This window comes from Pinus tabuliformis, chromosome 6 (genome assembly GCF_031772625.1).
Source record: "Pinus tabuliformis cultivar Carrire ecotype Pingquan chromosome 6, CPIR1, whole genome shotgun sequence".
Lineage (NCBI taxonomy): Eukaryota > Viridiplantae > Streptophyta > Pinopsida > Pinales > Pinaceae > Pinus > Pinus tabuliformis.
Genome location: NC_142292.1, coordinates 1,255,442,346 through 1,255,467,581, shown reverse-complemented (window position 1 = coordinate 1,255,467,581; position 25,236 = coordinate 1,255,442,346). Strand labels below are relative to the sequence as shown.

General features: G+C 44.1%; 1 protein-coding gene across 1 annotated transcript in view; it reads left to right on the top strand.

Moving 5' to 3' along the window:
* LOC149263212 (glycerophosphodiester phosphodiesterase GDPD6-like) overlaps window positions 1-25,236 on the top strand; it is a 251,388-nt gene that overhangs the window by 523 nt on the left and 225,629 nt on the right. Inside the window, exon 3 of the mRNA XM_089386941.1 lies at window positions 361-539. Within this exon, the coding sequence (XP_089243067.1) occupies window positions 361-539 (179 nt within the window). The remainder of the gene's footprint in view (window positions 1-360; window positions 540-25,236) is intronic.

Here is a 25,236-nt window from a genome sequence, read left to right as displayed (position 1 = left end):
GTCAATGTAATACGATGTTGTGGCAATATCTTGTATTGAATCTAGTGTCCACTATTGTGTTATCCATGCATAATGGGATTGGCTAATTTATTAGAAGTTACTTAAGGTTTTGTGATTCCTTTTTAAAATGAAGACAAAAACAGAGAAAGCCAAGTTCCATTAAAACATGAATCACACTTGGTGATTTCTTTTCCTGAGTATTGGTACAAAATTTAATTTGATAGCTTTGTTGCTTACATTTCTTTAATAAGTTTCTCTCTCACAAATTGTGAACTGGGTGTTGTGAAATATAAAATAAGACAGATATGGTTTTCAGCATAGCATCTACTTTATGAAACTGATAGATTCCATTGTTTGCAGTCACTCTGTTGTTGCTTACATTGCAAAATGTTTGTGGGCGGGCCGAAAGGCCTTTCTATCCACTTCCAAGCAAAGAAGCCAATAAAAACCGACAGCCAATCCAGACAGCACGGCCTTACAATATTGCTCATCGAGGTTCAAATGGTGAAATACCTGAAGAAACAGCTGCAGCTTACATGGTAAATAACTTTTTAAAGACAAGCTTTGAAAGAAATATAAAATATTCTTAAGACATTTAAGAATTTTAGAAAGCTCACTTGTTAAAATCAGTATCACTGCATAAAATTAAGTTAATTGGGATGGATTGTTGCAGCTCCTCACTATTAGTCACTTCTAACAATATATTAACAACCAGAGTGGTAAAAGATGTTACAAACCTAACATTATAGAGTTTTTTTCATGAAAAATAAATCTTTCATTTACAGAAAAATATTTACAAAAAGCAGTATAGACTGAGTGAAGAGTGCTGTTATGATTGTGAAATGAATCTGCTAACTATAATCTGAACGAAAAATTGGAAAAAATTACTGCTGAAACTAGTAATATGAAATTCCTGGACTGAAATTGGAAATCTGAATTTTCTTAAGAGAAATTTGAAAAATTCATTAGTTGATATGATTAGATGACATAATTTATTAATGTTGAACAAGTAACCAGTGAAAATACAATGTGGGAGTGCAAAAGAAACTCCATAAAAATTCTAAGAGTGATAAAATTTTCTTTAGACTGTAGGTGAATAACCTCCTTATGATCTCAAGTAAAAATGCTGAAATTTAATTTTTAAATGGAAAATTTCAGACCATAGAATTATTATACAATTGTTGGAAAAATAAATCAGCATAAACAAATAAATTTCCAAATACACGTAATTTTTCCTCCTCTTCAAATCACTTTTTCATTAAAATTATTCCAAACTTACAAGGGCTTCCCACACTAGGAAAACTTGTCCACTGAGAAAGAAAAACTATAGCAAGCCTGGCCACTGTACAGCTCACAGATATGGCCTCCTGCTGATCTGAATCGTACGGCTTCCTTCTAGAAATCGTACGGTCAATTTCCTGCTGAATTGTACAGTTGAATTGTTGTGTTGAACTTCTGCTGTTGTAACTCGTACAACCCCCTTCACTGCTGGATTGTATGGCTTGTTACCACACAATCTAGTAGTGGTCCTAGGAGGGGAACCTATGGGACAACTACTAGACCAAATAACAACAATGGGACTTGTTGTCGCCCAAAATGTACACCTAAGGCGCAACTCTCAGAGTAGGGGCTGTCACCTATTCCCTACTCATTCCGTTTAAGCTCTCTCCTAAACAAGTTATGGGGGGTAGTCCGTAAACGTAAATGAAAGAGGAAAACTTGTTGGAACAATAAGTTCTAGGAGACTAAGGGCAGGGCAATTACTTTTCTAGACAACTTGATTTAAAGTTATTATGCAAGTGCGATAATTAATGAGCAATGTAAGTGTTAAAAATAGATTCAATTAGATCAATGAGACACTGAAAATGATAAAGAGTGAGAGACCAATGCCTTAATAACAATGCTCAAAATATGAATTAAAGTACTTGCACAATATCTCAATTTATAAGATAAACAATGCTGCAAGACAATGTTAGTACAAGAGATCAAGAGATCAAAACAATTGGATATATGAGCAATAAGAGATAAGCTTGCAATATAAATAAGACCTGTACTTCAAGTAAAAATAATACTCAAGAAATAATACATTTGAAAATGACAAGTACAATAATGTAATATTTTCAAGCATGAAATGAGCTCACAATCCCAATTTACGATAATCAATTGAAATGCAAGATGAATGAATGCAAGATCTACCTATGTGTAATGCAAGATTTTGGTTAATTTTAATTATATGCCTATTCTAAGGGTGAAGGCCTTCTCCTCAATTATTGAAGCAAGTCTTAGAACAAGGTTATTGGGAGAAGTGCTGGGGAAGGAGGCTAGGGCCTCATTAATGATACATACCAAAGACATCTAGCAACCCAAGTGCCTCTATTCCTACAAGGGACTCGGCCATAAGAGAACTGCAAAGTCACTTGTTTTAATCGTTGTTTAAGGGTCAAGCTTCTCAAATTGAATAGTGAAGAAGGTGATCCTAACTTTCTATCAACCAAGCTTATGCTTGGAGGTAAATTTTAAGGGATGCAATCTTAGATCTAAGATGCAAATGCAAATGCTTCAATGAGACCTAATAACAATAATGCTTCAATAAAGGAAAAGCCAATCCACTTGTAATCAAGATTTAAAACACAAGATGATTAGCTTACAACAATAATTAAATGAAGCAAGTAGAATATTACTCAATGAAGCAAGTAGAATATTACTCAATGAAACAATCGAAGAGATGCAATTAGATCAGATGTTAGAGTAGTGTCTTAAATGCTTTTAACAAGAAATGCTTCTTAAGATGTCTTTACTTATATTAGACAATGGAAACAAGTAAAGTTATATGATGAAAGCACAAGTGAATGATGGCAAATAAGATTTCTAACAAGTTATCAGAGAGACTACTTTAAATCTTCATTTGCAAGTGAAACAAGGACGAGATATTTCATGTGCAATTAGATCAATTAATGAATGCAACTAAAGAGATCAAATCTAAACTATGATAACAATGAAACTAGCAATGCAAGAGAGACTAGTTAGCAAGTTAGATCTAAAGACTAAGAGAAAGGGAAAGAGAAAGAGAAAGAGAAGCCCTTCCTTCTAAATAAGGAGGTGAGATACCATGAGATTGAGGTCCCAAGCTCCCTCAAGAACAAGATCCTTTTCTATTATGTTATAAAGAAGAAGTCCTTTTGACATAGGGAAAGGATTCTTCAACTCAAGGAAAACTACAATGATGAAAGAACTTCACAACACAACCTCCTCAAGATACAAAGTCAAATCAAATCAACTTATGCTTATGATTGCAAATACTCCAAATAATTGATCTAACCCTCCAAGAACTCTTGGCCTTCAACAAGGATGGATAAAAATCATTGAATGCCCACGACCTAGGTGAAGGAAAACCTCCAAGGCCTTGCTTCAGATGCCTAGGTGCCCATGGCTCCTGGAAAGTGAAGCACAACTTCCTCCTACGAAGGTCTCTCCTAGTCTCATCATCCAGCTGCCCACGCCCCTGAACATCTGTCTGTGGTGGGGGTCTAGTGTCACAATCCCTTTGGGGAAAAGTAGCTTGTGGTGGAACTGGTGCCTTAGTCTTGGGGATTGTGTCCTGCAAGTCACTTAGGTGATTCATTGCCTCTTGTAAAGTAGCGGGCCTGCTTGCCTTCACTAACCTACGCAAGGGCTCAACTAAACCCTCCACGAAGGTGTAGACCCTCCTAGCATCTGACAAATCCGGCATCATCACTGACACCTTCAGGAACTCTGTAATATAATGCTCGGGACTGCCTGTCTGCTTGAGCTGAGTCAGCTCTCGGAAGTGTGCCTCCGGGTCCCTCCTGTCAAAATGATCCACAACCCCTCCGTGTGAAGTCCTCATAAGAAATCATGCAAGCATGCCCTAGTGTGGACAACCCATGGAACCACCAGTCGTGTGCCTCCCCCTCCAAGTGCAAGGTGGCCATTTTGATGGCCTCCACCTCATTAATTCGACTAATATGAAAATACGTATCTAACTTCTCCACCCAAGCCCTAGCGTACACTTAGAAGAACCATCGAAAGTGGGGAGGTACATCCTCCCAATGGTGCTCTGCGACACAAAATTCTGCATGCCTGAACTTCTTGTGCCCTTGCCCTTGTCATTTTGCTTGAGCTAGCAATAGTCCTTGAAACTTAGTGCAGTGCGAAAATCCCCCCCCATCAACTGCAACTCCCGGTAGTACTCTTCTGTGGGCATCTCATCCTGCCCAACCTGTTCACCAGCTCCTTAAGGTAAAAACATGTGCAATGTGGTTCTAGTTGGCACACTGAAAGCGTGTGGGTGAGTTAAAGGGAAATGGTGGTCATACTGGTGGGAAGCCCCTGAAGTCTCCCCAAACACGAAATCCCTGTGGACACTGTTGTCCTGGTTCTGCTGCTTAAGCTCCTCCAACATTTATTTTTGCCCCTTTGCCATGTCATTCAAAGCCTTCAAGAGACTATTGAATGCTGCCTCCTCTTTACTTGCTAGTTCCCCCATGCTTGCTTCTACTACCTCCTGTTTTGGGGTCTCAGTATCAGGTGTAATCTCTAACTCCTCTCCTGGCTCCTGTATCTATGCCTCATATAAGTAATGTTTTGTTTCTCTTTTGTGGTCATAGAAAATTCCCCCATGGCTGATCCAAGACTGGTGCTTTGATACTGTTACCCACCATTTTGTGGCTGATATCCCTAGGAGAAATTTTTTCTCCAAGATGGTTCTCAGCCGGCAACTAGCAGACCATTGCAGCCACCAACTAGCTCGTTGTGCTATTTCTATGCCACCTTAGCTAGCCATGTGGTCCCTCACCCATCTGTCATGATCGTATGTTTGAAGGTGGGCCTCCCGAACCTAAAGGTATGCCTTGTCATTTGGTAATTGATTATTGTATTTTGCTTATCATGGATACTTTTGGGCATGGATTAATGGGGGGATTAGGCGGAAAGAGTGGGCTAGGTCTGTCTATTGTCCCCTAGACCTCCTTTGGATGTTAACCTTGGACCCTAGTCCTGTGGGATCTCTTTACTGACCTTTAGGCTTTAGGGATGATACTGCATGGAAAACCTTGCTTTTGGTTGCGTGGTCCCGCTCCCTCGTCCACATATATCACCCTCCTTTTGCTCATTATAACCACATTCATCATTTCTCCCACCTGGGTCTACATTCCTCCACTGGGTACACATAGGGTTAGCCTTCCCCCTCCCCTTGCCCACACCTTGGGCTGGCCTTGGAATGATGCCTCAGAGGTTGATGCTACTGAAAAGAAATGTAAAAGCACAATTGGCCACATCCAACAGGCAAAAAATGCAAAAGATGGTTGGGACAAACACATTTAGCACGAGCAAAAGCTAATACATGAGCTCTACCCCATTATCATGGCCATCACCTTGGTTCCTATAGGCCCTAGATGAGCCTCTTTTATCATTTAGGAACCCATGATTGTCCCAACCCCTGTTGGGCAATGAACTGCCCTAACTTAAAGGGGATATCCACTGCTATACCTTGCACATCATGCTCTTATTCCTTGAGCCCCAAGCGATTAATAAAAAAAAAATCATAAAAGGCAAAAGGCATATAAAGAAGGTGGAAAAATCAAGGCTGGGGCACCTCATGCACCATGATTTCTCCTTCCTATACATTATATACCCAAGTGTGGGCTTCCCTTTTTACTAGCTACCCTTGTACCAATGTTTTTAAACTCCGACTCCGACTCCGACTCAGCCGAGGGTCGACTCCGACTCAGTATCGACTCGGCCGAGGGTCGACTCCGACTCAGTATCGACTCGGCCGGCTCGATTTCAATGACTCGGTCATTGTAAAAAATACATTAAATATTTATTTTTTATAAAAACACATAATTTTAAAGATTTTCATTCATGTTTCCAAACACACAACATTAGAATATAGATAGAAGACAACATATGATCAAAGTAGGCTCATGAATATATCCATTATATCAAAATGGCACCCAATGCATTGTCCAATACATACACGATGATGATATAGAGATCAAAACAAAAACACAACCAAGGAGGCTATAAATGGCCTCTACAACAAAAGTCTGTGGCCAGTACTACTGGCTATTGCTAGAGTTGCCAACATCATCTGGCTCAGTGTTACTTGGAAGTTGGGAGCAGGAGCGAAAGTGGGGAGCAAGAGCGAAAATGGGAGCGGGAGCAACATTTTCAGAAGCTCCTGGTTTGGGAGCGAATCCCAGAAGAGTTCGACAACCAATGTCACTAACATCAAGGTACATAGAGGGATTGGTGCTCTTGATTAAATACGAGTTCCATACCCTAATACATGACAAAATTCAATGGAAACATTGCAATCCTCCAATCCTGAAATCCTGAAAAACTGATAAGTCTGCTGGGTTTTGAATGAAATCTAAAATTCTACTTTCTCCATATGAAATCCAATGAGGCCGAAACCACTCTCAAACATCCCGAGTCATTTCATTGTAATGTTAAAAATTTAAGTAAAAGGATGAAAATGAAGATTAAGGAGAATGTCACTTTTACTTTAAGAATTTAACATTACCATGAAATTTGAATAGCATATCAATAGTAGAGAGCATTTGAGTGTGTTATATAGGGTTTGGGAGGGGGAAATGGATCCCAAATAACATTTAACTAATTCATAAAACACATTTGAGTTCAAACCAATCAGCAAACACTTCAAAATTTCATTAAAAAAATGTCAAATCGCTATTTTGATGGGGTTACAGGCCACTGGTTATGACTCGGCCGAGTCAATACAGAAACGGCCGAGTTGGCCGAGTTAGCCATGACTCGGCCTACTGAACCGTTTCCTCCACCGAGTCACATTTCTGGGCAATGAAACGGATCAACTCGGCCATTTCCGTTTCAAATCGGCCGAATTTTAAAACCATGCCTTGTACCCAACATGTGGCCTAGGGCTGCCCCTTTCATTCCCTACTCCATTCATTTCTTTATCACATGCCACCACCCTATGAAGGATGTACCTTGGGCATACCATCCCCTTTGAAGGTAGAAACCACCTAACATGGTACTTGGTTAACCCCATTTAGAGCTTGGAGACATTAGCACATACCAAAGCCCACTATGGAAGGGATGCCATTATGAGGTGCCCACCTATTGTCCATGGTTTGTAAGTTCTTAGACTCGATTTCTTTCAATGACTACTTGTACTGGAAGGCTAGGGGTGTAATATCCCTTATTGGGGGTATCCCTCAAACACAAGCAAACTCCAACCAGAGATGGACTGGGAGGGCGTTTACCAGATATGTTACCTCTGAAAAGAGGACGAGATCTGGAGGTTATCTGGCCCTTTCCAGACTCTGTCTAAGAGTATAGGAGAAAACTCACAAGTGGTATAGTAGCCGGGGAGCTCAAAGAGATAAAAATAACAGTATGCAACATACAACAATGTATACATGGAATATAAGCAGATGCTCAAGAAATGCAGAGAGAAATGCTAAGCCATTTTATTATACTGAGTAATGGAAAGAGTACAAGAGGTGATCAGAAAGATAGCACCTCGACTTGCACGAGGCAAATGAAGAAATACACACAGAATGGTAAGGAAATGGTCTCTCTCTAAACTGCGTCCAAGCTGCCGGAGAACTGCTGTGCGGCTGCTACTGCTGGAATCAAGTGAGGATTTGGGGCTGTTCCCCTCCTCAGAAAATGCTGAAACTCTGGAATCAACCTCTGTTCAATAAACCCAGAAAATCCCAGAAAGCTTTTCTAAAATAGTGGACCCCCGGAAATCACCCCCTTGAGGATCTACGCTATCCCTTAAGGCTCTGCGCTGCCCCTGAAGAGAATCCTCCAAAACTCTATCTGAGACTCTGCCAAAATCCTCCAATATGCAAGGGCTGATCCCTTGCTCAATCTCCAAGCTCAAATCCTCCACATAAACCCAATTCGGAGCTCCTACCCAAAGAGACTGCGTCCTCCCCTCTCAAGACTGCGCAGTCATCAAAATGCTCAGTTCCTCCTCAACTCCAGAGATCGCTCCTCCTGCAAAATACTGATGAAACTACCTTGCCCGAGTAGGCACTCGAAGTCCCCCGGGGCTAAGGGTGAGATCTCCGAACGGAGACACTCGATGCACTAAACAGTGCTGCAGACAGGCTAAACAGCCAGCGTGCTCTAAGTCGAAGTGACTAGCTCAAATGCAACATAATCCAATGCCCAAAATGAGGAGGCTCCTCTCTCCTTTATAGCGTTGGCCTCTCTCGAAATCCTAAGGCCCACCTCCTCCAACGTAGCCTCTCTCTTGCCACGTGCTCCTTCTCCATCTACGCAGTCCATCCAAGTGTTTACGTGGGCCCCCTTCTCTACGTGGTCCTTTGGCCCCCCTTGTCTCCCCTTTTAAGTTATAACGTTGTGCTACTAGGGAGTGACTTTATTCAAAAAGTGAGTTATGTCCCCCCCTTTCCTCACCTTTTTATTTATAAATAAATATAGAAGGCAAAATTGAGCAAAATCGAATATTCCAATTAGCCATGGCTAATTAGGAATATTACAGTCTCCCCCGGCAAAATGTTGCTTGTCCTCAAGCAACTAAAGTGATGGATGCTGCAAAATTTTCTCACTCTCCCAAGTGGCATCCTCATCTGGTAAATTCTTCCACCTCACCAAGAATTCCCGGACCGTCCTGCTCCGCAGCTGCCTCTCCCTGGTATCAATAATAGCCTCTGGCTGCAACACCAAATGCCCCTCATCATCCGTGGGTGGTAGCTCATCTGTCACTGTCACCTACTGCCCCAATGCCTTCTTCAAGCATGATACATGAAAAATGTTATGAATCTTGCTGCCTTGGGGTAGCTCCAATTCATACGCAATCTGTCCAATCTCGCGTATCACCCTGTATGGCCCATAAGAGCGGGACTTCAGCTTCTCAGCTCCCTTCTGCTTCAGTGACGATTGTCGGTATGGCTGTAATCGTAGGTAGACCAAGTCCCCTACCTCAAACTGTCTCTCCACCCAACCCCTGTCAGCATACAGCTTCTGCTGGTTCCGCGCTGTAGCCATATTATCCTTGAGAGCTCAGAGGATATCCTGACTCTCTTGGATCCAAATCTTGGCTCTCAGAGCCTCGCTAGCACCAAACATCACGTCAGCAAAAGATGAAGGATGATATCCATACAAAGCATAGAATGCTGACATACCAATGGACATGTGATGTGTAGTGTTGTAGCAGTACTCCCCTAGATGCAACCACTTTAGCCATGCTCGCTGTTGCCCACTGACATAGTTACGCAAGTAGCCCTCCAGCCACTTGTTAACTATCTCTGTCTGCCTGTCCGTCTGTGGGTGATAACTGGTACTCAGTGTCAACTTTGTCCCCACCAACCAGAAAAACTCCTGCCAAAACCCGCCCATGAAACGGCTGTCCCTGTCACTGATGATGGTCTTAGGAAGACCATGTAGCCTGAAGACCTCTCTGAAGAACAGCTCGACCACTTGCGCTGCTGTGTAGTGTGCGGATATGGCGAAAAAATGTGCATACTTTGTCAGTCGATCAACGACGACAAAGATACAATCCTTGCCTTGCACCATGGGCAACCCTATGATGAAGTCCATCGAAATACACTCCCATTTCCCCTCCGGAATGGGAAGAGGCTGCAATAATCCTGTGGGATGGCTCATCTCCCCCTTGTTCCTCTGGCAAATATCGCACTCCCGGATATGCTGGAGTACGTCCTCCTTGAGGCCCTTCCATGAGAACCTCTCTCTAATGGCCCTGTAGGTTTTGGTAAACCCCTGATGGCCGGCCAATGGTGAATCATGTGATGCTTGAAGTATCTTCTTCTTGAGCTGAGATCCCTTAGTCAAGAAGATCCGGTCCCTATAGTAGATGATCTCATCGACTACCCTGTACCTGTCATCCGCCACCTGCCCATCCAGAACCTCACATGCAAATCTGTCCTTGGAGTACTCTACTAAGAGTCGAGCCCTCCAGTCTGTGTCCAAGCTCATAAGAGACAACGTGGTTGGTCTACGTGAAAGGGCATCTGCTACCACGTTGTTCTTACCCTTGACATACTCAATGTCAAAGTCATACGCTTGGATCTTACTGATCCACTTCTGCTGCCTCTCTTGTCGCTGTTTCTGCTCCAAAAAGAACCTGAGGCTGTTGTGATCAGTCCTCACCCTGAACCTGTTACCCACTAAATACTGCCGAAATTTGGCCAATGCATGCATAATGGCCAGCATCTCCTTGTCATATATAGAATACAACCTCTCATGCAGAAGGAGCTTCCAGCTCTCAAAGGCTATAGGGTGACCTCCCTGCATCAACACTGCACCGATCCCCTCTCCCGACGCATCACACTCCAAAACAAATGGCTGCGAAAAATCCGGCAATACAAGCACTGGGCAGCTGCTCATAACCTCCTTGAGCCTGTCAAAGGCTCGCTGCGTTGTATCTGACCAACTGAATGCCCCCTTCCTCGTCAGATCTATCAGGGGTGCAGCAAGCTGTGAGAAACTCTTGACGAACTTCCGGTAGTAAGTACAAATGCCAATGAATCCCCGAAGTTCTGTCACGTTCCTCGACTTCGGCCAATCTCTGATGGCCCTGATCTTCTCCTCGTGGACTCTCACTCCGTCCACCCCTATGATGTGTCCCAAGTACAACATCTCCGTCAACCCAAACTCACACTTGGAGAGCTTGGCATAGAAGTGTTGCTCCTCCAAGATGCGCAACACCAGTGTTACTTGGGAGCGGGAGCGGGAGCGGGGAGCGGGAGCGGAAGCGGGAGCGGGAGCGACCATTTTCAGAAGCTCCCGGTTTGGGAGCGAATCCCGGAGCGATTTTTTAAAAATATATATATTTTTTATATTTTTTAATTTTTGATACATATATGTCAACAAAAACATGTAGAATGATGAAATAGACATTAAAAACATAAAAAAACATAAATTGATCATTGAACCATATCACATCAATCATCTAGAAATTATAATCGTCATCAACCTTAGTAAAATAATAAATTAAAATAACATTCAATTCAATAACATTTATCATCATTGATCACCAAAGTAACAAGTTGTACTTGTAAGCCAAGTTTAACCATTACAAGAAGTAATATCGAAGATATTTCTAAGTCCTAACTTCTAACTGTTAACATGATATGAAATGTTAAAAATTTATAAAATGAAACATGAATAATGAGATGAAATGAAACAACTTTAGTCTTTCACAAAGCATCATATTCATAATTCACAATCATTACCAATGAGTTATAATTGCCAAGGCCCAACTTCAAACTTCAAATTTTCATTGTCACAGTGATATAATGTTTACAAAAAATATCTTAATGTCATAATGATATGAAAGAGTCAAGAGTCAAGAGTCAAGGACTCAAAACTCAACACTGAACAGTTATGAAAACTAAAGTGACAAGTCTAATAGAAACTAAAAAAGACAAGTAAACTGTAAATCTACAAGTGGCCCTTGCCACGAGAGTCTCCAGGAGTATAAGTAGGTCGTGGCGGTCTTCTAGGAGTCTCCCGCCCAGACCGACGACCAGAACTAGAGCCTCCACGCGAGGGTGTCGATGGAGGTGGCGACAGCAATGGAACAAGACTCGGGCCCCGAGAACTGCTACTGGATGGTGGAGGTGGAGGTGGCATGGCTACTGCAGCTGCTTCAGCTTCATCCCGTACAAGCTCATCTTCTAGTTCTTCCATATGTACAATGCCATCCTCCAAATTGTCGTCCTCAGGGTGATTGTCCCAAATTTTATATGTGGGATCTTCATTAGCTCGATCACAGTAATGGCTCAACAACCTCAAATTGTAGTGCACATAAACCAAGCTTTCTGCTCGGTTTTCGTTGAGCCTGTTTCTTTTCACATTATGTATATAACTGTAGGTGCTCCAACACCTCTCTGCAGAAGAAGAATTTACAACCTGTACAAGAACTTTCAATACCAATTTTCGCAAAAGTCCGTCGCTGCCATATGTTTCCCACCATGTGAGAGAATCAAATTTATCTTTGTCGTCCATTGCATGGAAGTTACCATACAAACCACTGCCAGTGAAGTATCTGCCTATTTCAAGGCGCACAGCTGCACATTCCTCCCTGTCAGGCACCAACTTTTCTAATGCATCCAGATATCCTTTAGTTACCTCTCGATCTAAATGGGGTTTGGTCCTAACACCACCCCCTGCTGCAGGTTTGCCCAACCAAGAATCTGAGTAGTATTTTGGCGTAAGGATATACGCCAAGCAATGTAGTGGAAGGTTAAGCCTTTTCCACCGTTCACACACACAATCGTGAATCAGATTGTACAAGTCGGGATCTCTGTTATTAACAATGTCTTTTATTTCCCCCAACATGGTATCCATTTGCTCATACACCTCGCCAATCACTGGTTTGTCTGTATCTGCAAACCGAATCATGTTATAAATTGGCTTGGTGAAATCCAATACCTGTCTCACAGTTGTCCAAAACTGCCCATCAAGAGCGGCCTCCTCCACCGTTTCAAAACCTGCAATGTCAGCTACATTTGTAGCCCTTTCCTTTAACACCTGCCAATTTGGACTTGATACCATGCTAGCTAAACCCTCTCTTACCTTCAAAAGGCGCCTGAAGGTGAGGTAATAGCTACCAAATCTAGTCCTCGCAATCTTCAGCAACTCCAATCTCGAGTGACTGCGGAAAAGGCCATGGGTATTGCTATGATTTGTAATAAATTTTATCATTTTTTTTCCTCTCTTGTACAAATCACCAATCCATTGGTATTGTTCATTTTTGTTTTTGACAATATCATGCAACAGAAGGTTCAATGTGTGAACCAAACATCCAGACCAAAATATGTTCGGGTATCTATCCTCAATAATTGCTCCCGCTGCCTTACAATTAGGAGCATTATCAGTGATGACTTGGATGACATTGTATGGGCCAATACGCTCAATTGTTTCAAGCAATGCTTCTGCAATGTTGATAGCGGTCTTGAACTTGTCTGAGTAATCATGTGCAGCTAGAAAAATGGGACCACTTCGGGACACAGCAAGAACACTTATCAATGGCTTGCCTTTTACATTTGTCCATCCATCAGATACAATGGACACCCCATTGTCAGTCCAAGAACTTGTCATTTTATTCAAAGAATGTGATATTTTTGCTTTTTCATGATCAAGGCCAACTGTTCTTGCCTTGTCATACCCAGGGCTCTTGTATCCTTTAGGGGCATCATTTATGGCAGAAACCATTTCGTGCCAATAAGGTGAGCGTAGAACATTGAATGGTATCCCATTTGCATAGAGGAACCTGTAAATTTTTGAATCCACATCATTCCTACACCCCTCATCAAGGAAATCTGATATGGTTCTACGGCGTAAAGATGATGACCCTGAGCCTCCATGTCCATATCCACTGCCTTGGGAGGATGCTGAAGGAGTTCTTTGTGAGCTTTCAAAGAAACCCCTTGATCTTTTTGCTTTGTATTGGGCGTCCTCCTCTTCCTTTATGTATTTGGCTCTATCTGCTGTTGACACCGCGTCGCAAGTTCTGATTCCTATTTGTTTCTCTCCATCCCATGCCCTTTTCCCGCAAAGGTGTCTTCTCAAACGGGTGTATGGGCCTGTGAAATCAGTGTTGCAATGGGGGCAATGAAATTTAGTGGTTCCACCCCCTCTCCCTGTTTCAGGCCTCTGAACATATTTCCACAATGGAGTTTGGTCTTGTTTAGTTTTTTGACCCTCATGTTCACCCTCCTCCACATCCTCCTCACTGGGGTTTTCACCTATTTGACTTCCTCCGGCTTCTTCATCCACCTCTTCAGTTTCAGGCCCCCTCCGTTTCCTACTCTCCACCACCATAATAACCAGAAAAGGGACCAGGAAGAGGAAAATGCCAATAAAAATCCCCAGGTCCATCGTGTTTGATGTTTGTAGGGTTTGAGTCTTGAATCTGCAAATTAATTTAGTTTATTGGGATTAATTCATTTAATTTATTAATTTAATTTAAATTAATGATCTTTAAACTCAAACAGGTAAATTAAACTAAACAAACTAACTACCTAACCAACTAAACTAACTAAATGATTAAGTTACTTACCTCTGCAAGCTTGCTCCTCGCTCCTTGGCACTTGCTCCTCGCTCCTCAGCTCTGGCTCCTTGCTCCTCAGCTCTTGCTCCTTGCTCCTTTGCTCTTCCTCAGCTCTCAAGCTCAAGCTCAATCTCATTGAAATGATTTTTTTTTGGCCCATTGGGCTTATAAACCAAAAAAAATTAGTTAATTTTTTTTGTTTTTTCGGGTCCGGCGGAATTTTTTTCCGCCGAACCGCTCCCGGAATTTTAAAATTCGCTCCCGAAGCGTTTTTTAATGCCCGGGAGCGATCGCTCCCAGGCATTAAAAAGCGCTCCGGGAGCGATCGCTCCCTGAAGCGCTCCCTCACAGACCAGGGAGCGCAAATTTTTTTACGGGAGCGCGCTCCCGTCCGAGAGCGATTTGGGGAGCGCGCTCCCGACCCGCTCCCGCCCGGAGCGCGCTTCGGGAGCGGGTTCGAAGGGGGGGGGGGCGCTCCCCCGCAACAGTGCGCAACACTGTCTCGATGTGTTGGAGATGCTCCTCCCAAGTCCTGCTGTAAATGAGAATATCATCAAAGAACACCAACACAAACTTCCTTAAGTGACTACGAAAGATGTGATTCATGCAGGACTGGAATGTAACTGGGGTGTTGGTTAGCCCGAAGGGCATCACCAAAAACTCAAAGTTCCCATAGTGACACCTGAAGGCGGTCTTGGGAATGTCCCGCTCCCTCACACGAATCTGATGGTACCCAGATCTCAAATCAATATTTGAGAAGAACCGTGCTCCTCTCAACTCATCCATCAACTCATCGATCCTGGGTATGGGGTACCTCTTCTTCAGGGTCTTCTTGTTCAGGGCCTTGTAATCAATGCACATCCTCAATGTGCCGTCCTTCTTCTTCATCAACACTACGGAAGAAGCAAAAGGACTCGTGCTCGGCCGAATGTGCCCAAGGGCTAGCAACTCCTGAATGGCCCGCTCAATCTCATCCCGATAGGCCTTGGGATGCCTATAGGGGGTAGTAATCACTGCCTATATGCCTTGCTCAAGCTCAATGGTGTGCTTAAACCCCCGGTCTGGTGGCTGTCCCGGCGGAATCTCCCCAAACACTATGGCATACTGGTCGAGGATGGACTGTGTCTTTGGGTGCACCGTCTGCCCTGTGGTCCCTGCCTCTGATGCATGCAGCTCCACTGCCCACTCTACGTCTCCCTTCTGGAAGACTGCCTCCATCCGATGCACTGAAACAGTTTGAGGCGGATATGTGTGTTGTCCTCGTATCTTCTCATGCCTCCCTGTCTTCTCATCATCCCACTCCATCTCTAGGGCCTTCCAATCTGTGGTGACCTTCCCTAGAGTGATAAGCCATTGAACACCCAGTATCATGTTGGTGTCTGGAATATTGACCACGAAAAAGTGGTTAGTCAGTGTGTAGGTGCCCATCGTCACTGATAACTCTGGGACATAACGCGCACACATCATGGTCTGATCTCTTGGGACCAAAACTGAAAAGCCATCAAAGCTCTCTGTCTGTATACCTCTCCGCTCAACCATCTGTGCATCGATGAAGTTGTGGGTTGCCCCACTGTCAACCAAAACTGATACTCGCTGGCCACGTACTGTCCCCCGTATGCGCAACGTCAAATACTTGGGAACTCCTTGCAATGCTACAAGGGCCCCTCCGGTAGGTGCAAAAGCTGCACCACCTGGTGGTGGTGGTGGAGGTGGCAAAGGATCCTGCGCGACATGACTATCTCCTGCCTCCACATCATCCTCCTCATCCTCTTCCCCACTGCTCTCGGAGAAGACCTCAATAAAATGTGCTTTGCCAACAGCACATCTATGTCCTGGTGCCCACGGCTCTTGATAGGTAAAGCACAACCGCTTCTTCTTCAGCTCCCTCCTAGCATGATCATCAATCTATGCTCGCCCTGGATTCCCCTTTGGCGGCGGAATCCTCACATCCTTCCCCTTAGGCTGGAAAGCCTGTCTTTGGGGGTAAGGTGTCTGGGTCGTGGGTAAGGCATCCTGTAAGTCCCGGGTCCTGCTAATAGCATCCTGGAGTGTGGCTGGTCTAGTAGATCTGACTAGACCCCAAAGTGGCTCTGCTAACCCCTCAACAAACATGTGGATCCTCCGTGCCATGGATAGATCTGGCACCATCACTGAAACCCTCAAGAAGTCTGCAATGTAGGTCTCTGGGTTCCCGGTCTGTTTGAGCCTCGTCAGCTCAACAAAGTGCTGTTCCAGATCTCCCCAGTCAAACCTCTCTATCAATCTCCTGGTGAACTCGGCATATGTCGTCACTGTGGAGTGTCCGAGTGTAACCATCCCATGGAACCACCAGTCCTGGGCCTCACCATCCAAATGTAATGTCGCCACCTTGATGGCCTCTGTCTCCGACATCTGGTTAAGTTGGAAATAGATGTCCAGCTTCTCCACCCAAGACTTTGTTGAACTGTTTGATGAGCCATCAAACGTAGGCAAGTGGAATCTACTAGCTGTGCGGTGGGTGTCTCCATCATGATAATGCCGGTATCTTCTGTGATGGTCGCGGGGTCTACTATCCCGCTGGAGCTGAACAAAGTCTTTGAATGAGAGAGCATCCCTGAACTCCTGCCCATAGGTCTGGTACTCTGTAAAATAATTGCCCATATGATCGGGCTCTGCCTCCTGCTGGGCTCCGGCTCCGGCTCCTGTGTCTACTCCTAGGAAAGCGTGCATGGTAGAGCATGTAGGGGCATGTGAGGCCATCTGCTGGGTAGTATCACGTTGAGTGGCACCCTGCTCTGGCAGATGGTGGGATGTACCTGATTCCTCACCAACCTGGAAAACCCGTGGGTTCTCACGCTGTCTAGCCTCCATCGCCGTGAATCTCTGCCCCATCACCTCGATCTGCCTCGACAGATCCTGCACTGATTTGAGGAGCATGTCCGCAAATCTCTTCCCGTCCTCATCTGCCATCGGATCCTCCTGCTCTGCGTCCACCACAGGCTCCTCCTGTTCTGTGTTCATCATAGGCTCCTCCTATTTTGTGTCCACCCCGAACAAAGTCTCCCTCTCCGTAGGTGTTCTCCAATCTACGCTCAATATCTTTGTATTTCCTACATTTGTAACAGATGTAGGGCTTCTCCCTTGGTGTCATAGGCTGCTAGCTCCACAGGTTGTGCCAGATCTATGCTCTGATACCACTGTAATATCCCTTATCAGGGGTATCCCTCAAACACAAGCAAACTCCAACCAGAGATCGATTGGGAGGGCGTTTACCAGATATGTCGCCTCTAAAAAGAGGATGAGATCTGGAGGCTACCTGGCCCTTTCCAGACTCTGTCTAAGAGTATAGGAGAAAAACGCACAAGTGGTATAGTAGCCGGGGAGCTCAAAGAGATAAAAATAACAGTATGCAACAAATGTATACATGGAATATAAGCAGATACTCAAGAAATGCAGAGAGAAATTCTAAGCCATTTTATTATACTGAGTAATGGAAAGATTACAAGAGGTGATCAGAAAGATAGCACCTCGACTTGCACGAGGCAAGTGAAGAAATACACTCAGAATGGTAAGGAAATGGCCTCTCTTTGAATTACGTCCAAGTTGCCGGAGAACTGCTGTGCAGCTGCTACTGCTAGAATCAAGTGAGGATTTGGGGCTGTTCCCCTCCTCAGAAAATGCTGAAACTCTGGAATCAACCTCTGCTCAATAAACCCAGAATAGCCCAGAAAGATTTTCTAAAATAGCTGACCCCCGGAAATCACCCCCTTGAGGATCTACGCTATCCCTCAAGGCTCTGCGCTGCCCCTGAAGAGAATCCTCCAAAACTTTACCCGAGACTGCCAAAATCCTCCAATATGCAAGGGCTGATCCCTTGCTCAATCTCCAAGCTCAAATCCTCCACATAAACCCAATCCGGAGCTCCTACCCAAAGAGACTGCGTCCTCCCCTCTCAAGACTGCGCAGTCATCAAAATGCTCAGTTCCTCCTCAACTCCAGAGATTGCTCCTCCTGCAAAATACTGATGAAACTACCTTGCCCGAGCAGGCACTCGAAGTCCCCCGGGGCTAAGGGTGAGATCTCCGAACGGAGACACTCGATGCACTAAACAGTGCTGCAGACAGGTTAAACAGCCAGCGTGCTCTAAGTTGAAGTGACTAGCTCAAATGCAACATAATCCAATGCCCAAAATGAGGAGGCTCCTCTCTCCTTTATAGCGTTGGCCTCTCTCGAAACCCTAAGGCCCACCTCCTCCAACGTAGCCTCTCTCTTGCCACGTGCTTCTTCTCCATCTGCGCAGTCCATCCAAGTGTCTACGTGGCCCCCTTCTCTACGTGGTCCTTTGGCCCCCCTTGGCTCCCCTTTTAAGTTACAACGTTGTGCTACTAGGGAGTGACTTTATTCAAAAAGTGAGTTATGTCCCCCCCTTTTCTCACCTTTTTATTTATAAATAACTATAGAAGGCAAAATTGAGCAAAATCGAATATTCCAATTAGCCATGGCTAATTAGGAATATTACAAGGGGACACATTGGATCTTATGCAGGATTGCAGATGGTCTCCATTTTGGGTTTGGTCTCCCTATACGGGGTCCTAACCCTCCAGAGGGCTACATTGGCACATGTAGGGTGTGTGTAGAGAGCCATGGGCCTCCACAGCAGTAGACAACATTCCATGGATCCCCAGAGATGTTCAGAGATTGCTCGAGATTCACTTATTAGACAAGGAAGATGCACTTGGTTCACCATGTCTAGATGGTCTCTATAGTTGTACCATGCACTTAGCAGATGACCCAGGACTTGTATGCTGATGTGGCATCACTTACACCATCATCTGAGCCCTTACAGATGGTCTACAGGCATCTTCGATCTACTTGGAGACCCATGAGGTTACTTGTGTGCCCTCACACCCATTGGGAGCACCACAGGTTTATTATTTGGAGAACAAGGGGCCAACCCCTTGTCCACTACTTTTGGGAGTCCTATTCATCATTGTGACACTTATGGACTTCATCAAGTTTCTTAGAAGGCCCAACGACATATATTATTCATCATTCGACCTCTTGAGAGACTTATTCTTTTGTTTATGAGCTAGTTTGGTGGGCTTGTCACCAAAAGTTAGTTATTTTGCACATTATTTTATTCTAGGGGTTAATGTAGGCCTAATTAGCTAAATCGAACTCATTAGAAGTGTATAAATACAAGTGATGTGAATTCATTTTAGCATCATCAATTGGATTGGACTTGTATCTCTCTTGAGAATTTCGCTATCCTTCTTGGAGGACGAATTTTGGAGCATGGAATGAATTTTGATGTTTGGATTATTTTCTCGTCTTGGAGCTTCTTGATTGGAAAATTCTTGATGGTTGGATATACTCTTAATACATGTAAGTACAATTTAATGCTATTTTCTTTTCTATTATCGTCACATACATTGTTGCTGGGATTTCGCTATACTAGGGCTAATTTATTGCATCCATTTATGCAAAGTTGTGGAAATTCAGTTTCTAGATAGTGATTCTTCATGTATGGGCCATGTATTATGATTGAATGTTCCTAGAGATGCTTCTTCATTGAAATTCATCTTGATAAGTCACCAATATTGCAAAAAGAAGTATAAAGTTCTTGAAGCTGCTTTTGTTGCTGCCCTAATGCTATGCGAAGTTGTCTTTGAGGCCTCCTTGACATAGAAAATTCAATGCCCATTGTCATAATTACTCTTGACTCAAAATATCCCCAAAGGATTAGGCACTGGTCTACCATATGGTGATCACCTTAAACCTATTTTCCTTCCCTCTCCTCTTCTCTAGGCTTAGTCCTCTGGTCACCTAGGGCATCAATTATCTCACAATCTACCCATCCAAATACTTAGATTTTTGGTCCACAACTGCGTTGGTGTGTCCTCAAGAAGCTCTCCAAATTTCATGAGATTCCAACAATGGGATCTTGAGATATCGCAAGCCCTAGCTTGAAGACCAATTCTTACCCTTGGTTTCCCTTAGGCTAGAAACCTCACAGGGATCCTTGTATTGCCATTTACTGAAAATTCATTCCTTGATCCCTCTCCCCTCCCTAATTAGGTCAAGCATATCATTGGTTGCCAAATCCTATCCCTTTGACCTAACCTCGGGTCCACTTGGTCTCGTGTGGTCCCATGCACTATCAAAGTAAATTCTTCAAAGTTCACTTGGAACCCAAGTTTTCACAAGAATTCTATGGCTTAGGGATCTCCTTTATAAGGTACATACTCAAAACTTAACCCTTGAAATTCTCCCCAAGCCCTTCCTTGAGAGCCTTCCATCTTGTCTTCCAAGATAAGAAAGCCACATATTTGAGCCTCTTTTGTGAATAGGCTTCCAGGATCACCCCTCGCCGTATCATTGGTCCATCCATATTGTGATCCTTATCATAATGGGCCTCCTCCCATCGATGAAATTTCATAAAGAGTAGGGAGCCTTAGCCGAGGTGACAGTGGGCTATCGCTCCATTGTTGCCTTTAACCTAGTAGTAGTGTTGATTTCTGGTAGCATCGGATGTGCTCTTAGCCTCACAATTTGCAGGGAGGCTGGGACACATGTATTCCACAATACCCATAAATCGTTTTGGGAAATTCCACCCGGAGATAGTTTTATTAAAATAATTAATTATTTTTAATGGAGGCCTAAGTTTAAACTTAGAGAATTAAAATAATTAAAGAGTATTAATCTAATTGTGGGTGAAACTTCTAGAAGAAGACGAGGATCAAGCCAAAATGATATGAGCCATTGATTAGGATCTAATCTGCGTCATTGGTTCTCGACAAAAGGATTATAAGAGGAGGCTTGATGGGCATTTGGAAGACACACCGAGTGGAGATCAAAAGATTGAATTTCTGAAGCACAATAGTTGCCGACAAGATAATTTGAAGTGATATTTTTCATTGAGGGGCAGGGATAGTATCCGGTGGAGAATTTTCCTTGGTTGAAGAGTACAAGGCAGAGAGGGCAGAATGACGTCCAGAGAGGTTTACACTAGGCCACTCAGAGTTGATGCAGTGGCAGCGTAGAGATTGAAGGGAGGTCGAATTCTTGCTGAGGAAATCGATTTTCAGAAGCCGGGAGCTGGGGTGTGAGACGGGAGATTGAGAGCTGAAGTTTCCAGCCGACAGAGGGTCAGAAGGAAGAGTAGCGCAGTCCCTAGGAGAGGTGACGCAGTTTTGCGAAGAGGCTGACGCAAAAGGGACACAGAGGCTCACTTCCAGCAGATCAGAGCCGGATCTTCTAGTGACATGGTGAGATCATCTCACTTTTTGGTTTTGTCCAGTTTCTCTCTGTATCAGATAGCCAGTTGGGCATCCAACGAATTCTACTTAGAATTACTACTGCATAATAATAAAACCCTCAGCTGCTGCACTGATTTTCCCGCATTGGGTTTTTCCATGGACTTTTATCCAAAAACAACGGCGTAATGTGTTGTGTATTTATTTCTTTCTCAGTTCTTGTTTCTGCATATAATTTAATTTGTGAAGGTTGCAGTCGTATTTACTTCGATATTTACAGTGTAACACGGTAAATAAATTGCATGAATTAACAAGTAGGAGAAGTGATATCAATTTTCTGCAGTAGGGATTTGGGTCTCCAAATTTTCCCCTGGTATCAGAGCTGCAGGTTAAGCAAGGGAGCAAAGTCGGAAGAGCCCAGCGCTGAAGAGAAGGAGTGTCGAATTGTTGCGTAGTCAGCAAATCAAATCCCTAGGGGGATTGCGCAGTCCAGGCTAGGAGGGCAAGATTTTCGTTGAAAATATCTCTCTGAGTGAGTCAACAGAGAGGTAGGATTTCTAGATCGAAATTTGTCAGGGTCAGAGGGATCACCGCAGCAGCTTCAACGAAGAGGAAGTTTTCTGGTTGACGCACTTTTTTGTAGTAGTTGCTGGGGCAGAAAAACGTCAGAAAGAAGAAGAGAGACACTTGAGGCAATTTCTTCCTTAGAGAATTCCTAGCCAGGGAATTCAGATTCTCATTTGCTGAGCAACAACAAGGGGCAGCAGATCTATTGACTTCAGCTGGGAGTGCGTAGGCTAGCCCAGCATAGCGCAGAGGAGAGAGGAGGTCATTTGACTTTTTCAATTGGTAGAGATGGCAGCCAGTGGGTTGAGAGATCAGGATCGGTTGGATGGTGCATCCAACTATGTGATCTGGGAGGTGAGGATGTCATGTCTTCTGGATGAACATTTTCTCAAGATCTACGTCAATAGTGTGGTAGCTAAGCCCGCGGATCCAGATCTACTCAAAAAGTACAAGGGAGAGATGGCGAAGGCCAAGTGGATGATCCTTGACGGAGTGAAGGATCATGTAGTATGTCACATCTCCGACAAAGGGACTGCCAAGGAGATGTGGGATGCCTTGTCCACGCTATATCAGGGATCTTCTGAGTAGCGGAAGATGTACTTGGAGCAAAAATGAGATCCATGCTGATGCAGAAGGGGGAACACATTGATTTGTTCCTTGCAAAGCTTTAGGAGACCCAAGACGAGTTGGCAGTTGTGGGGTCAACACCTTAGCCTACCGAGATGGTGAGGTTGGCTCTAAATTCAGTCTCAGAACAATGGCAAGTGTTTGTCCAGAGCATCCTGGGCAGAGAAAGATTGCCAGATTGGGAAGGGATGTGGGTCGCCCTTCAACAGGAAGAGATGGGGAGAGACTTAGTCAAGTGCAAACTTGACAGTAGTAGCCGCAGTAGTGGGACGAAGCCCAGGTAAGAGGATGAGAATGCAACCCTCGCATCTAAGGGGTAGCAGGAGAAGTGGAAGAAAAAGAAAGATGTTTCGAAGATCAAGTGCTTCTGGTGTGGCGAACTTGGTCACTATGCTACACAGTGTCCTCTCAAGAAGAAGGACAAAGATGAGAAGCATGATCCGAAGGCTGCATCCGCACAGATCGAGGAGGAGGAGTTTGCCATGATCGCCCAGAGGTGGGGTGATATAGAACTGTAGTTCGAAAGAACTGCAGATTGGGCAGGATCCTTGAGGAAGTCCACCTCTTGGATCAATACTTTGCTACGAGAGCCCATATTATTAGTAGCAGGATGGATTGGGTTAGTTGGTGCAGAGGAGTGTCAGAGTGACAGTTGCAGTGGCTAGGAGCGCCAGAGACTGAGCAGCGCAGAGCTAGAGTTGGCAACAGTGCAGTTGGCACAGAGCAGAGTCAGTAGTAGCACAAAGGCTTCAGAGGGTCAGCATAGAGACTAGCAACAGTGAGAACTCCAACAACAGATGCATCATGTTGAACACTAGTTCAATAATTTTGGATGCTTTTCCATTGCTGATGCAGTAGCAACAACAGTTGGAGAAGGTTGCAGTGTAGATGCAGTGTTGGCAGTGGCAGTGGCAACAACAACACAGATGCAGAATTTGAGAGGGAGTTGCAGTACAGATGTAGTGTTGGCAGTGGCAGTGTCAGCAACAGTACAGATGCAACATTTGCGCAGTAGTTGGTGGGCAACAATGTTAGACATCAACAACGCAAAGGGAGATGTTACAGAGAAGGGTGATGCTTCAACTTGTTGCATTACTAGAGCGCATTCCTCGCTAAGAGGGATTATTGATTTTTTGTAGCATTGGATGTGATCTTAGCCTTAAAATTTGCAGGGAGGCTTGGACACATGTATTCCAAAATACCCAGAAATTGTTTTGGGAAATTCCACCCAGAGAGAGTTTTATTAAAATAATTAATTATTTTTAATGGAGGCCTAAGTCTAAACTTAGGGAATTAAAATAATTAAAGGGTATTAATCTAACTGTGGGTGAAACTTCTAGAAGAAGACGAGGATCAAGCTAAAATGATCTGAGCCATTGATTAGGATCTAATCTGGGCTGTTGGTTCTCAACAAAAGGATTATAAGGGGAGGCTTGATGGGCATTTGGAAGACACATCGAGTGGAGATCAAAAGATCGAATTTCTGAAGCACAATGGTTGCCAGGAAGAGAATTCGAAGAGATCTTTTGCAGTGAGGGGCAGGGATAGTATCCAGTGGGGAGTTTTCCTGGGCCAGAGAGTACAAGGCAGAGAGGGCAGAATGACGTCCAGAGAGGCTGATGCTGGGCCACGCAGAGCTGACGTAGAGCCTGAAGGGAGATCGAATTCCTATTGAGGAAATCGAGTTTCAGAAGTGGAGCCGGGGTGTGAGACCGGGAGGCTGAGAGGTGAAGTTTCCAGTCGACAGAGGGTCAAAAGGAATAGCATCACAGTCCCTAGTAGAGGTGACATAGAGACTGCGTGGGGTTGACGCAGTGCTGCACAGAGGCTAACACAGAAGGCACGAAGAGGCTCACTTCCAGCAGATCAGAGCCAGATCTTCCAATGATAGGGTGAGATCATCTAACTATTTCGTTTTGTCCAGTTTCTCTCTGTATCATATAGCCAGTTGGGCATCCAACGAATTGTACTCAGAATTACTACTGCATAATAATAAAACCCTTGACTGCTGCACCGGTTTTCCCGCATTGGGTTTTTCCGGGGACTTTTGTCCAAAAACAACGGTGTAATGTGTTGTGTATTTATTTCTTGTTCAATTCTTGTTTCCGCATATAATTTAATTTGTGAAGGCCGCAGTTGTATTTAATTCGATATTTACAGTGTAACACAGTAAATAACTTGCATGAATTAACAAGTAGGAGAAGTAATTTCAGTTTGCTGCAGTAGGGATTTGGGTGTCCAAATTTTCACAAGCAGCCCTTCAAGGATCCCCTTTTAGGACCCCTGCTACTTTGAGCGGTAACATATACCACTATAATATTCATACTAGGAAATAACAGTGATAAACAAAGAAAAATTCCAGATGCAACACACAAAATTTAACATGCAATTAGACACCCACAAATTCAGCCAAAAATTGGGCCAAGCTGAGCCATTTTATTATCAAAGGGGAATGTACAATATATGTGAGAAATTGTGCTGCCCAAACCCCAGGTGAGAAATTATGCTACCCAGATGCTAGACAAACCCCAGGTGAGAAATTGTGCTGCCCAGATGCTAGGAAGTGGTTCCTCTACAAGCTCTGCGCTGAGTCTTGACCCTGGAAACGTGCAACTGTTGGCTAGAAAGGGACTGCTGTGTGACCCCTCTAGAGTGCTCAGAAAATTCTGCAAAATCAGCCTTGAGCTCTCCTCAATAAAACCACAAAGACCTAGGAAGGGTTGGGTCTAGTTCTAACCTCCGAAATTA